Raw genomic sequence first — 14,775 nt, forward strand, 5'->3', positions numbered from 1 at the left:
AGGGCTAAGGAGAAGCCAGGCCTTCCCTTAAATTTACCCCAAATTAACCCTCCAGGAGTCCTCTGCTTACATCCTCCGAGTTTTCACCTAGAGAGTGAAGAGCAACAGGCCCCTCTATCTGTGTCCCTGACCTCTGGCACACATCTATGTTTCCCAAAGCCTTTCCTATGTACCTGGCAGACTTTTTCTTTTGTGTAAGAATCGAGACTCATCCAATACTTTTAAGTAGCACTGCTTTCCTGTCCCACTCATCCAAAGGCCTCTGCCCCATGCCTCGGTGCCTCCTTGCTACAACCTAGACACCCCATCACCTCTATAGCCTTTACAAAACGCCCACTGGACGAGCCACTGACACCCTCTCGCAGCAACTCTCTCATCATGTAACTTGTACCTAACTTCCTGCTTTGTTGATACTTCCACCAGCAAAATATGCCACCCCCGGCCACTCCTGCATTGCTCCCAGCTCTCCTAGGAAGAGCAAAACTAAGGTTCTAACGACTTCCCAGTTCAAGCAGGAACAGAACACGTGACTAGGTCTGTCATGGTGCAGCCACAGGGACGAGGGCTGCAGGCCCCACCGGGCACGCTAATGGACACAGGAGGGGCAAGACTGGGAAAGGCTCAAGATCTTAAAGATGAGGGATGGGACACCAGGAGTGTGACTACCGAGATTCTGGATACCCAGGTGATTAGTAGGATGAAAACTGTGACACCCCAGGGTCAGTTTCTGACACACAACCCTCACCTCCCACACCCAGACTCTGACTACACTTACCTACTCTGAGCAGCGTAAATAGTGGCCAGCTTTAGGGAGATCTCTATGATTGCATTGTCTTCCTGTTGGGAAAAGAAAAAAGAAGTTAATTCAAAACAAACAAAATTTCCTCATGGAGTATTTCAGATTAATTTCTAGACTGACTGCACCCTGAGAGCCACAGTCTTAATGCTTTTGGAGGAATCAGGCATCATGCTTTTGCATGAGTGAAAGACTGGCAGTTTTTATACTGGTCTTAGGGGGAAAAATCCCAACTTCTTGGTCAAAACACATGTGGGGGCTGGGTGGAGTTTCTAGGACATAAGGCTATTTTGAAAACTGCCTCAGCTAGGGTGCAATACTATGTAATGTCCTTACCTGTTGCATGCCCCCTCCAAGCAGGTAACTCATTGTAGCTTTAAAAAGTTTTTCTGCCTAAAAGCATACGGAAGAGATTTTTCTTTTATTTGGGCCCCATATCTAGATGACCCTGTATTCTAAGTACTAGTCTGAGGCAGCATTCCCTGAAAAACACACACACACAGAGAAAGGTAACCTCGTGCTGGAAAAACAGACTAAAATACCGGGACCCCACATCCTCTGGACACCTTGAAAACTACTCTGTGATGTGTAGAATCAGCTTCAGCGATCAACTTCCCACCCAAACCCACTGTGGCACAGACTGAAAACTACCCCTAACAGTCACTCTCCTCTCCATCTTTTCAGGTACAGTCTCCTCAGTTTCCACTAGGTCAAGGGTCCTTCCTTTGCATTTCAGGTGTGATCATATGAGAAGGCTGCAGCCAAAAGATGCACGCAGCTTACACGAACACCCTCAACAGCGTACTTCACAACGATGCTGCTGGCCCTCCATCCTCTCCCTGCCCGCAGCTGGAGATGAGCCAGCGCTCGTACTCAGGCAAGAATACATCTTAGAAGGAACCTGGGCTCCTGGGTCACTTCATGGGGTAGAAGTGACCACCCCTCTTCAGGGTTCAGCCGCCTCTGGACTATTGCATTAAAGGGATACACTTCCCTCTTATTTCAGTCACTTTATCTTGGGGTCTCTTTGTTACAGAAGCTTGGCCTGTACCCTTATGTGCAGAGGTCCCTTGAGGCTAGCCATTCACAACATTACAACATGATTTACTTACATTTTCAAGCTGACCCCTTATAAATGCTAAGTTCGCCATCTGAAAGCAGATTACAAGTTGTTTTTCAGTTTAGAGCATTGTGTTTCCACTTACTTCAAAATCTTTACACTAAAAACTCCCCTTTGCTTTCACCTTCTATCTAAAAAAACCAGGCCAGAAACTGTCGCTAATCTACTAGAAGCAAAGTATAGCAATGGGGTTAGAGTACATGTATGCTGCTGCTGCTGCTGCTGCTGCCAAGTCGCTTCAGTCGTGTCCGACTCTGTGCGACCCCAAAGACAGCAGCCCACCAGGCTCCCCTGTCCCTGGGATTCTCCAGGCAAGAACATTGGAGTGGGTTGCCATTTCCTTCTCCAAGAGTACATGTATAGACTTTGATAATAACAACTCTAGATCCACTCTTCACGGAGAACACAAATATTAATGATAATTGTTTCTTTTTGTTCTGGGGTTGAGGTTTTCTCACACATGACAGTCCAAGAGTAATAAAAATTGAAAGCTAAAGAAAACTTAGTAAAAACAAAAACCAGAGAGACATCCTACAGATCAGGAATACTAATCAGGAACGCTAACGGCCCTTCTCCTGCACCACTGTTGGCGGTTCAGACTGGTCAGAGGAGTTACCAAGTCATAAGTGTAAGCAATGGCCTTTGTGTTGTGACTCTTGTGGGCAAGACGAAGAGCGTCATGCAAAATTATCTCTGCCTCTTCTGGCTCATCTTTCATGATGCACAACTGAAAAGAGAAAACAAAATAAAAGAAAATGAAACACAAAAAGAGCAGACATGCACCGTCAGACAGAAACGAGTACGGCTACGTGTCCCAGTACACAGAGGGAAGCTAGTCATTCATTCCTCAAACACTTATTGAATCCCTGCTGTGCAAAGGCAAGGTGTCTGCAGTGGCAACTGGAGAGGGGCTCCCCTGCAGCTCCGCATGGCTGATATAGCACACTGGCTGACAGACGTAGGCAGCGGGATCCTAAGCACTTTTCACGAGCTCTTATAAGGGAGCTGCTGGCCCTATATCCTCCTCTGCTCTTCCTGCAGGACAGGTGGGCTCCATGATACAGGTTACCAATGATACAGGTTGTGAAGAAAAGCAAAGGAAAGGAACAAGGGGTTTCCTTCAAATGGGAGTCAAGAGAAGCCGCCCAAGGAAGCGACAGTTAAACTGAGGTAAAAAGGAAGAGAAACAGCCAACCAAGTAAGAAACCGGGGGAAAATTGACCCAAACAGAGAGCAGGGAATGGGCGAAGGTGCTACAGGCTGAAGATAACGGATCTTCAAGAACCAAACAACAAAACTGAACAGATGTGAACTGAGGATGGTGCCTGTTACTGCCAAGTAGGGAGGCAATAGGGTGGGACCATAGGTCTCACCAGCCAGGACAAGGAGTCTGGGTTCTACCACAAACGCTGTGACGGGTCAATCAAGGCTTGTGGGCAGGGAATGACACCAGCTGATTTACATTTAAATGATCGCTCCAGTTGCTGTCAAGCCTGGATGGCAGGGGGGCAACCGGGCAGACAAGACTGCAGGCTGTGGCAGTGTGGCCAGGGTGACAGCAGTAGACACAGAAGAGGCGACGGGTTTGAGAAGTATTTTGGATTTGGTGGCAAAATCCAAAAATTCGTTGCTGGATTCTCGGTATATGGGAGGTAGTAGTTAGGTACCACAAGTTCTCAGAATGACTATGGAGCGTCCAGGCAGAAAAACGGGGCAGACTACAGAAAAGGAGAGGCACTGAGAGACGGTATCGGGGAGGTGACTTACACCACAGGTTCGTTTGGGTCAGCTGAAGCCACCAAATGGAGCTGGCACGAGGGCCGCACCCGCCTTCTGCGGGCACCCGTGTGGACGCGTCGGGCGTGACGAGGCGGTCAGCCCAAAGGAGGAGGCCCGGTACCCCAAGAGGGGAAAACGTTCAGGAAGAGGCCCGCCCGCTCCCCTCAGCCTGTGCGCACTTCTCCCCGCGCTCGCCAACCTCGCGGCCCGCAGCGCCGCCTCCACCTGCGCCCGACGCGCGGACCCCAGGACTCCGTCCACCCGGGTCCCCGTAGCCGGGTGGAGCGCCGCGGCCCCTCACCTTGGCTCGCTTCAGCAGCTGGATGATCTCGGCCTCGGCGTCCCCGGCCGCAGCCCCGCCCGCGCCCCGCCGCTCCTGCTCCGCCGCCGCGGGCCTCGAGGACCAGGCGAGCGCTGCGGGAAGGGGCGCTGAGGTCACCGCGCTCAGCCCGGCCCGCCCGGCCCGCCCGGCCCGCCCGGCCCGCCGGCCCGCGACCCTCACCTGCCAGCAACGGCAGCAGGCGCGAGCCTCGGCCGCGCGGCGCCCCTCGGCACAGCGGCGCCCGGGTTCCCGGCGGCCCGGGAAGCAGGCGCACCGGGCGGCAGCGGCCCCGCCGTCCCGTCGCCCGCAACAGACCTCGAGCCAAGCCCACAGTCAGAAGCCGGTACATGGCTCCCCGCGCGTCCTCTGCGCACTGCGGCCACGGGCTCCGGAAGTCCCGCCCCTGGCGCCGAACGCCCGCCGATTGGCCGGGCCGCCCGCATGCGCCGGGACGCAAGTCTACGTCACCTCGCCCTCCTCCCCGGCCCCGGAGAACGCGGGACCCGCTATGGCGGCTCCGACTGGACCTCTCACGCTGCCAGCCGTGGTGGAGGAGCTGCTGAGCGAGATGGCGGCGGCGGTGCGGGACGGCGCGCCGAGTACGGGCGGGGGCGCGGGAGGCAGCGCCGGCTGGACGGGGTTCGGGGGTCCGGGCCCACTGGGGAGGTTTCCGCTCTCTCAACTCGCCTGTAGCCCTTCTTTCTCGTGGTCTGTGTTCGTTCCAAACGGTTCCCCTCCTGACAGGTCACGCAGAGGTGCACGAGTGACTGTTTCAGGGTCGCAGACGCAGGACTTGATGGGTTTGGACGCTGTGGCTGTACCTTGTGCCTTTATTCCTCTGACCAGCAGAGGATGCTCTGTGACCAGGCTCCCGCATCCGCTGGCCGCAAGCGCACGGGGCTTCAGAGCGCGTCCTCTTTAGGGCTGCGCCACCGGCATCTGAATGACCATCGAATACATCGGTTAGGCCTCAGGACTGCCCCTGCTGGCTCACTTGGGCGGCGTTTGTTTGCAAAGGGCCACACTTTGAAGAGGACTTACTGTTTTTAAAGAATTGAGAGGAGGAAGCCAACTTTTCTCATTTCAGTTAAATCTAAAGCAGTACAAGTGCTTAAAAGATGAGGCGAGCCAGGTATTCGAACATCCTCTAATCCCTAAAAGCCAGTCTGTTGACAGCTCAAACAGTGGTTGCCAGAAAGGGCTGTGTGTGAAGAGCACAGTGTGAGAGTCTTGAAGGGGGGCGCCCCTGAGGCTTGAGGCTCATAGAGACCACTATGATCGATTCTCGTTTTTGAGAGCCGTTTTCTGCTATTTAAAAATCTTTGTTCTTAGAGGATCCTGCTGTGATTTATGTCAGAGAGTGTTTTGCCTACATTCTCCTCTAGGAGTTTTATAGTTTCTGGTCTTACATTTAGCTCTCTAATCCATTTTGAGTTTATTTTGGTGTATGGTGTTAGGAAGTGTTCTAGTTTCATTCTTTTACAAGTGGCTGACCAGTTTACCCAGCACCACTTGTTAAAGAGACTGTCTTTACTCCGTTTTATATTCTTGCCTTCTTTGTCAAAGATAAGGTGTCCATAGGTGCGTGGATTTATCTCTGGGCTTTCTGTTTTGTTCCATTGATCTATATTTCTGTCTTTATGCCAGTACCATACTGTCTTGATGACTGTGGCTTTGTAGTAGAGCCTGTTCTTAGACAGTCATACACTCTTCCTGAGCCCCCTCCGACGATAATTTTCTTTAGATCAGTATTCTGAGTTTACACTTGTATAATGATGTAAAATCTAGTCACACCTGAGCCATGCAGGAAGTGATGACTGCTTCTCCTATACTGTAACTTTTTGCTTTCTCTCATAACTGTCATGACTGCATTTGTTTGGTTGTTTACTTTTCTATATGTTTATCCCTAATTTAATAACTTCCTTATAGCTCAGATGGTAAAGAATCTGCCAGCAATGCAGGAGACCCAGGTTTGATCCCTGGGTCAGGAAGATCCCCCTGGAGAAGGAAATGGCAACCCACTCCAGTAGTCCTGTCTGGAGAATTCCATGGACAGGAGCCTGGTGGGCTACAGGCCATAGGGTTGCAAAGAGTCGAACACGACTAAGTGACTAACACAAACACACATCCATAATTCAACTTCAGACTCTTACCAGTGCTCTAAATCCTCTACTCAAGATGCTGATGTGTTATGTCCATTTCATTTTCCTCTCCTAGAGCTTCCAGGGTGCTCTCCTGAGATCTCCACCCCCCCACCATTACTGTCTGGGGAATTCCCTTTACCTACTTTGGGCCTTAATGTTTAGTATACCCTACAATTTTCTTTTTCTCAATTTACTATCTTATTTTATAGAGTACATATTCTCCTGTCCTGAGACTTAATTGATAGTTTGGCTAGGTATAATTGAATTATATGTTGGAAATATTTCCTCAGACATCTTAAAAGTATTATTCTACTACCTTCCAACTTCTTAAACTTACTTCCAAAGCATCTTATTTTAGCCCTCCTGCTTCATTCCCACTCGAGAGCCATCTGGTGCCACCAATTTCTGGAGTTTTTTTTGTTTTGTTTTTTTATGGAGTGAGGGTACTAGAGTCTGAAGTGTAAATCAGGTTGTTGTTTGGCTCTCCTATTGCTAGCTTAAGTTTCAATTTTCTCAGGTCTTGTAAATAATTTTCCAACATATCTTAGCTGTGTTTCTCCCTGTCCTCATCCTTGAGAGTTTATGCATTTTAGAAAATTCTTTTATTATTGTTTAGTGGAATATTGAAAAGGAGGAAAATTTGATGCATAGTTCAGTTCGTCATCTTACACATAAGTCTTTTTGGCTATAATAGCCTTTCTAAAATGTTTTTGTCTATGGTCACTGGTTTAACACAATTCACTTACTTTCCATTCCTGTTTTACAGTTCCTGATGAGCATCTGTTATCGTAAGTATATATCCTTTTGTATTTGAGCTTCTTTATAAACCACTGATGTGCGTTTTTAAAGGCCAACTCTTTCAACATCAACTCTTATTTTTAGAAAATATTCTTACTAAGCTAGGAACAATATTTTATTGATGTGATTGTTAAAAATCTGTCTCAAGTGAATAACCAGCACTGTACTTGACAGTACAAGGCACTCCCTTATTGTCCTAAGTGCCACTGTATTTTAACATCGTTCTAAAAGTTGTAGCTCTTACACTACTAACACATGAAAAGAGAAGGACATTTGACCCTTGAACAACAGCTCTTAAACATACAGTGCTCAGGGAGGCCTGTTTCCTGAGTGAGAGGCTTAGAGTATTTAAGAAATAAAATGTACTAGGTACATACAGTAGAATATTATCCAAAAGTTAAATTTTAAAATACATGTTTGTATATATGTGTGTATATATATATATATATATATATACACACGCACACACTCACACATATGCATCATTCTCAGAAGCACACTGAATAGGAAAAAAAGTTGCCCACAAAGCCCAGAATATACTGTTCATGTTTTAAACTTAGAAAACACCATATGTATATATGTATGTGTGTGTGTGTATGTACTTTGGCCACCTCATGCAAAGAGTTGACTCACTGGAAAAGACTCTGATGCTGGGAGGGATTGGGGGCAGGAGGAGAAGGGGACGACAGAGAATGAGATGGCTGGATGGCATCACCGACTTGATGGACATGAGTTTGAGTGAACTCCGGAGTTGGTGATGGACAGGGAGGCCTGGTGTGCTGTGATTCATGGGGTCGCAAAGATTTGGACACAACTGAGCGACTAAACTGAACTGAACTGTACTATGTATAGTAAAATATAAAAACATTAACATGAAATGCGTGTGGTTGCCTTGGGTATGAAGAAATTGAGGAAGAACAGGAAGGCCTCTGACCTATAAAGAGGCTTCTTTATGAACAACATGTTAACATTTATTCTGGGTGGTTGATTATGTGGGATTTTGCTGTATTACCTTTTTTTCTGAATTAAAATAAATTTTCAGAAGCTGCTGATGGTAACCCTTTGGGTTGAGTCAGAGAGGTGGCTTTCAGTCCATCGTCTAACCTGAGGCTCCTCTTCTTCCCAGGCTGAAATTTGTCTTCGGCTCATCAGCCGTCCAGGCCTTGGACCTAGTTGACCACCAGTCCGTCACCTTAATCTCCTCACCCAGCGGGAGGTGTGTTTACCAGGTAGACACCCAGAGGTAGAGTAATCTCAACCAGATCCCCTTAGGACAAACTAATTTTTCATGAATCTGTATGAAAGCTGGTGGACAGTTGAAAGGACTTGACCCAACTGAGTGAGTGTGAGTAGTTAGAGTCAGATAGATGTGGCCTGTTAACAGATTGATGTGCTCCCCACGTGGGAGCAGCGTGTGGAACCAGCAGTGATCCATGGAGGCTCTTTGCCCTGGTCTGATGGTCACAGCCAACTTTCCCTTTCTGTCATATGACACTACAGGGATCACCCTGTTCCTTGTCTCTTGCTTACAAGCAAAAGCCAAAATGCATTTTAAGGTCCTTTCACATGTCAAGATTCATCTACAGAAACGATCTGTCAGAACTGTTGTTGGAAGCATTCACGAAGGCCATATTGTGCTGAATGTGGGCAGTTTACTTGGACCTTAGTTCAAGCGGACCTTAAGGTAGGTAGGTTTGTAAAGTACAAATCAGAGTCCTATCAGACTCTGAATTAATTTCATGTATTGCTAATTCTCACCAAAAGCCTGGAAAGATATTTATGTTGCTGAAAACTGAGATGCAGAAAATTAAAGTCCTCTACGGCAGCAGAGTTGTATAGCTGGCAGCCGATCCTGCCTGTCTCTGTGTCAGCGGGCCAGACTCTCCGCCCCCCAAACCCCAAGTTTAGCCACGTTAGACATGGTACGCCAGCTGGGATTCAGAGAAAGGGATCCTGTGAATGAAATAAAAATGTTGGCTGTGGTCTCCAAAATTTTGTGTATGGTAGGGGTAGAAGCAGCAGCCATCAGCTCTTGTATGAGATCCAGGCCTTGCTGAAGACCAGGAAATGTGGAACTTTTGAGCATTTGGGTTCTGATTTACTTACGATAACTGTCTCAGAGTTGAGACTGTGTTGATTCGTTTTTAGCAAGTGACTGAGCAAAGTCTCTTAGGCACATGGATGGCTTGGCCCATGAACTCACTTTTCCATGCAGTAGGATGGTGCAGCCAGCTGGCACGTCCCCGTGCATTTCTGCCCGAAGTAAGCTGGGGTGATTAGTGCCGAATGCTGCAGTTAAAACTTCTGCATTGTATTTACTCAAAAGAGGCTGCTTATTAGAATTTTCTGTTGGTGAACATCTTAGATTAAGAATCAGAACTCTTAAGCAATGTTGTTTGTACCTGAGGAAGGATTTCCATTTTCTTTGCTAGTGTATTTATTTTTGGGTTTTATGTTGCTAACATACCCTTGTCAAAAAGGGTTTCTGAGTTTTCCCATGTCTTTTAGTTTCAGATTCTCTTGTCTCAGTTCCAACATCAGCAGAACACTTGACCCCCACAAGCATGATCTTGCTGTTAGTCAAAATCTCAAAGACTGTGTTGGAAATGTTTCAGTTATTGTTGACTTATTATTCCTCCCACGATCACCGTGACTTGTTTTAGTTTTCATCATTCACATTCTGTATTATGTCATGTTGCTTTATTCATCATAAAAATGCAACGTTCTTAGAATTGTGTTGGACTTTGAATTAAATGAGGTTGTAGAAACCTCACAGACACCCTCCAATTAACTTCAGTGTTTTCACTGTATATAGTAATATGGAAAGAATTTGGCTTAATTCAGAGGTTCTGTGAGATGATAAAGGTTGAGTCAGATTTTGCCTTGTTACCCAGCTAGTTATCGTTCCATAGGTCGACCTTCTAACATTCTCACCTCTTCCAGGTGTGGTGGTAATTACCCTGAAGTCACACTAATGTTGTCACCTGAGTCATTTTTTGATAATCTTCAGTCCTCCTAGGAAGGGGGATGCATCAGTCAGGAGGGGCCAAGTTACTTTTGTAACAATGACCCCTAAATTTAAAAGCTACAGATTTATGTCTCAATCCCTGTCCATCTCCATCGAGAGTCAATTACAGCTTTGATCCAAAACATCATGGCCCAGGATCCCAGGCGATGGAGCAGCCTGTGTCTGGGACACTGTGGATCTCATAGCAGAGGGAAGTCAGGATATCGTGGGTATCCATGTTGAACATTTCTGCCTGGCTAATCACACTTTACCGGCTAAAGCAAGTCACATAGTCAGCCTGTATGTAACAGGGCAGGGACATATCATCCTCTTTCTGAGACAGGCACCAAACTCAGGGAACAGTGAATTGTATACAGTTCACCACTGCAACGGATGCTGAGGGCTTGGAGCAGCCATAAAGTAAACTGTGCTTGTGGGTAGATGACTGTCCAGTAGGCCAGTCTCCTTAGAGCCTCACTGCAGCCGCAGCAGACTCCTCCCAGGGAGGTGTGGGCAAGTCCAGCTGGGTCTGAGTATCATCCTGCCTGCATTCCTTTTGTAAAGGCTCCCCTACTGGGACACTCCTGGCTCTGAGTAGGCGAGCTTGGAGCACCTCCTGTAAGAGGAGGTGGTTTTTTCCACGAAGGGTGAATTAGACAGTCCCTGAGGTCAGTTTCCAGCTCCAAACACATCTGACTCAGATCTCTGCCCAATTATCAGGTTCATTAGTCGTCCACTGCTAGATAGAGAAGCCAACTGAGAAGTGACTCTGTTTACCGTATTCACCACCTTGGGCAGCTGCATGTCTTGAGTCCCAGCCAGGGAACTTCTGCAGAACTTCTCCCCACCCCTGAGTGGCCAGGCACTTCCTTAGCTTTGTGCAGAGAGTAATTGGCTGGGGACCCACCATAAGGAGGAAGCAGTCTGTGTGGAATCCCAGAGGCTTATGCCTAATTAACCATAAATCTAGAAAGAAGAGGAAACCATTGGTAATGGTTTAGAGACCCAAGAATTGTTGGTGTCCCTGCCGGATGTTGGTGGGTTCTCTTGCGGGACTGAGTGGGAACCAGTCTGCTCTCACGCTGTCCCCTCAGCAAAGGGCAGCTCCTCCTTGCACCCCCAGCGCTCACCAGTTACAACACGTCAGTGCCTCAGGACTGGAAACATGGTATGACTTTCTTAATGTCCGGTTTGTAATGGGGCTGAAATGTGTAATGGGTTCAGTAGGCATCCTGTTACCCAGTCGCCAGCCATTTCTGGTCATCCTGCAGCCCCCAAGGAGTCCTCCTGACTTAGCAAAAAAAAAAAAAAAACCCATAGCGACATGCCTGCAACAGGCGAAATGCTGGAGAGACAACACCTGACTCAACACTGCTATTTTTCAGTGGAAGTCTTACCTGTGTGAGGAAAACAGGAAACAGTTCGAGGAGCACTGACATTCTTTTTTCCATGTAGATTGTCATCTCAGAGCCTGAAAGAAACGTGAAGGCCCTGGGGCACATCTCCCAGGGGCAGTTCCCTGTCAGTGACCCACTGCAGGGGGTCTCTAGGTCCCTGGGACAGTAACTTTACTCCACTGGGACATTAGCAACAAAGCCCTCTACTTCCTGTCTCTGGCACCTGGGGGTGAGGACAGAGAAGACATTTCTCCAGGTCTGTCCAGCCACCCTCCAAACACAGGGTCCCCCGTGTCCCCTGAGTGACAGCAAGGCTGTTGGCTCTGAACATGGCCTTCTGCCGGCCCTGCTGGGTCCATGCCCTCATCCCGTCCTGCTAGGTGAGCAGGCAGACCTGGGCTTGCCGCTCCCCATGGCAGCTGAGTCACCCCGTTACAGGAGTCTCTGTTCCACATGTTCCTCCCACTCCCCACTGGGCCTTTCCTGTCCTCAGACTCCTGCTAGGAGTGTGGTGGAGGCTTTAGACATTCACACACATGCTGTGAAATAACTACAAAGGCTGAGAAACACAACAAAGTACAGCGCAGAGAGCCTTCTCCTCTGTCTCTCTAGTCAACCCTCTGAATCCCCAGGCGGAGAAACAGCGGTTCGTGTGGAGGGTTCAATGCACCTGAGATGCTTCTGTTTAGCGTGTGGAGGTGTCAAGGGCAGGGCATGGAGGCAGCAGGAGGGTCCCGTGGGCAGATAGGCCCTCAGAGAACAGCCCCGCACCCTCACACAGGTATAGTCAAGGGGAATAGTGGTTTCCCCGCTCACCTTTCCAGGTCTGACTCCACCTGTCCTCCCCTTTCCAGGTGCTTGGAAGCTCCGGGAGAACGTACACATGTCTGGCTTCTTGCCACTACTGCTCGTGCCCAGCATTCGCCTTCTCCGTGCTGCGGAAGGGGGACAGCCTCCTGGTGAGGATGGATGGGCCTCGGCCATGGCCGAGCTGGTAGCGGGGCAGGGGTTGCTGGGAGCCTTGCTCTGCACCCTACATGGGGTTTACTCTGTGGAAACAGACGGTAGTTCATTGTCCTTGACTTCAGTCAGTCATCTATTCTGGCTTTACCCTCCCAAAATGCAGGGGCACTTTTAGAACTATGCTAGTTTTCCGTTTTAATTTAAAAGGTCCGAGATGAAGCTTCAGGAGGGCAGCAGGTAATCCCCAGAGTTGGCACCTGGGCAGTTATCGGGCCCAGTAGAAACATGAGCCAAACTGGACGCTGGCAACTGTGCATGCCCCCACCTCCAGCCACGAGGCTCTTCTCCCACTGCCGTGGACAGCATGGTGCTCAGCCTCCCTTGACTTTCACCGAGGTCAGCAAACCATGTTGGTGCCTCGGCCGATCTCATAGGAGCCCAGAGCGTCAGGCAGGAACGAGACCTCCTCACATCCATCCTGAGTCCACAGGAGAACCACTACCCCACCTGAGGGCGGGGAGTGATCTTTCCAGTCTTTCCAAGAAAGAAAATTACAGCATCCGCCCCATGCTCCCCTTTCTTTACACAGTTGTCACACCTGTCAGGAAGCAGGTGGCAAGCAGGTTTTCCCATTGACAGGGAGCCTCAACTCAGTGATCTCACCTGAAAAATGACAGGGTTGGAGCCGGGCCCTCAGCAGCCTGAGTGGTGTGCCCCGCAGTGTGAGGTCCAGAGTTACAGTGGTGTGTGCCCTGTGATGTGAGGTCCAGCACAGATCATGCCTTGGAGAGGGACAGGCGAGACAGTGAGCATCCCGCCATCCCTGCTCTGGCTGTCCAGTGGTTAAGGACTAGTCCCCCTATGTAGACTCATGCACGTGTGTAAAATGAAGATAGGCCCTGTCCCCCAGGGGACTGTCAGATTTAAATGAGATAATCTTTGAGATGCTCTTAGCAACACTGTACCTTGAAGAACGTTAGCCACTGCTGTTAACAGCTTTCTGAGGGCAAGGAAGAAAGTAGTATAATTTAGGACTGACATAAAGAGCCTGTCTTGGTTTTCACTTGGTTTCACCTGTCCCTGCTGGATCTACACTGTTGCCCCAAACAGCAGGCCAAGTATTGATAAAACCTTGTCCACATAGACTCCTAGAAAGTAGACACCTGTCTAACCTTGGTCTGCGGTTCTAGGCAGTGGGTTCCAGGCCCTGATGTGTGTGCCCTGCTCCTTTCCTGCTCTGTGAAGCCTGGCCCTCCCTGTTTCTAACTGGCTTGTGTGTTGTCTGTCCTAGTGCAAGCACCTCTTGGCAGTTTACCTGAGTCAGGTCACGAGGACCTGTCAGCAGCTGAGTGTCTCTGACAAGCAACTGACTGACATACTGTCAGCGGAGAAGACACAGGAAGCATAAAACTGCAGACAGAGCATCACTGACCATCTTTCAAAGTAGAAGTCCCATCGAGAGACGCTCGTGCCCTGTCACGCGAGGTTCACGTGGAGGACATGTGGATTAGACTTCATGTTAGTGTCCCCTTCTGCCCTGGACTCCACAGCCAGGACATGGGCATGGTGTGAAGCCCTCATGAAAATTCCAGCCTCTAGGCCCCATGAGCAAGCATCTTAGACTCTAGAGCCTAACATCAAGTCGCATCCACAGTAAGTTAGATTTTCAAACAGCCAAAGTCCTAGTCCTTCTTAAGAGGCTAGAATGGGAGAGAAGACAGTACAATGGTTTAGATGCACAGCATTGGTTCTTTTTCTTGGGCCCAGAAAGTCTTCCTGCAGTAAAAGGTCAGAGCAGGGATATGACTACAACCACAGCAGATATAAAGAGATGTTGGGGTGCTGGTTTCAGCAGGCTCCAGACATTTGCAGTGTTGAGGCCAAAAACAGTTGCTTAAATGGGCTGTGCTGTTGGAAAGGCAGCACCTAGAACAAGGAAGTGCAGGTCTGCTCAGAATTTTCTGAGCTTCGTAACAAGCGGGTGCGGGAGGCAGCCAGAGATGCTGCCAGGTGTTCCAGGCTGAGTGAGAAGAGGCAGATCTCCAGAGGCTGTGAGGCGGGAGAGGAATGGGACTCGTTTGGACCCCAAGAGACAGCAAAGGAGCTGTGATGGAAGGAAATGAACACGGAACGGAGCTGAGACAGGACAGGCACCTCCCTCGGGGACAACCTTCCACAGCTGAACAGGGTCCTAGGACAGGCTTTCCCCATCTCTCTGGGGCTTCACGTCCTTGCAGGGTTACTGCAGGAGGAGCTGAGCCAGCCACCAGACAGGCGAAGTGGATGGTCTTGCAGCCTAGGTACTCCCAACCCTGTACCCCTGAAACAGGAGGTGCTAAGGAATGAATGTGTGGAAGGTCACAATGTTGCAAGCTTCTGTGATTCACACAGCCATCTCCTAGGCGGTGGTGCGGCAAATAAAACCTGTCATGGCTCTACTCAGGAAACG

General features: G+C 49.1%; 2 protein-coding genes across 5 annotated transcripts in view; one reads left to right on the plus strand and one right to left on the minus strand.

Moving 5' to 3' along the window:
* Nucleotides 1-12,238, minus strand: part of TTC19 (tetratricopeptide repeat domain 19) — a 45,967-nt gene extending 33,729 nt beyond the window's left edge. Inside the window, exons 1-6 of one of the 4 annotated variants that reach the window (XM_088828934.1) lie at nt 12,180-12,238; nt 11,364-11,437; nt 2,533-2,643; nt 1,909-1,947; nt 1,133-1,189; nt 776-837 (exon numbers count right to left, since the gene is read on the minus strand). In XM_088828934.1, the coding sequence (XP_088685060.1) occupies nt 776-837; nt 1,133-1,189; nt 1,909-1,947; nt 2,533-2,643; nt 11,364-11,429 (335 nt within the window). In that variant the 5' untranslated portion in view covers nt 11,430-11,437; nt 12,180-12,238. Of the gene's footprint in view, nt 1-775; nt 838-1,132; nt 1,190-1,908; nt 1,948-2,532; nt 2,644-3,996; nt 4,110-4,197; nt 4,583-11,363; nt 11,438-12,179 lie in introns of those variants that run through there. The other 3 variants (XM_055407379.2, XM_088828933.1, XM_088828935.1) reach the window with 3 other exon arrangements.
* Nucleotides 4,498-14,773, plus strand: ZSWIM7 (zinc finger SWIM-type containing 7). Its single transcript, XM_055407383.2, has 5 exons — nt 4,498-4,616; nt 6,928-6,949; nt 8,086-8,188; nt 12,218-12,322; nt 13,618-14,773. Exons 1-5 carry the CDS (start codon nt 4,526-4,528, stop codon nt 13,732-13,734), a joined length of 438 nt encoding a protein of 145 aa, XP_055263358.1. The 5' UTR covers nt 4,498-4,525; the 3' UTR covers nt 13,735-14,773.
* Nucleotides 14,774-14,775: the final 2 nt, after the last annotated feature.

The sequence above is a fragment of the Moschus berezovskii genome, chromosome 20, assembly GCF_049115385.1.
Source record: "Moschus berezovskii isolate FMDL1 chromosome 20, NW_MosBer_1.0, whole genome shotgun sequence".
Lineage (NCBI taxonomy): Eukaryota > Metazoa > Chordata > Mammalia > Artiodactyla > Moschidae > Moschus > Moschus berezovskii.

Excerpts from the sequence above, each read along its gene's own strand:
- ZSWIM7 (XM_055407383.2), top strand. The coding sequence starts at position 4,526 with ATGGCGGCTCCGACTGGACCTCTCACGCTGCCAGCCGTGGTGGAGGAG. Across the intron at positions 4,617-6,927 it reads GGTGCGGGACGGCGCGCCGA|TTCCTGATGAGCATCTGTTA; the intron begins GTACGGGCGGGG and ends CCTGTTTTACAG. Across the intron at positions 8,189-12,217 it reads GCGGGAGGTGTGTTTACCAG|GTGCTTGGAAGCTCCGGGAG; the intron begins GTAGACACCCAG and ends TCCCCTTTCCAG.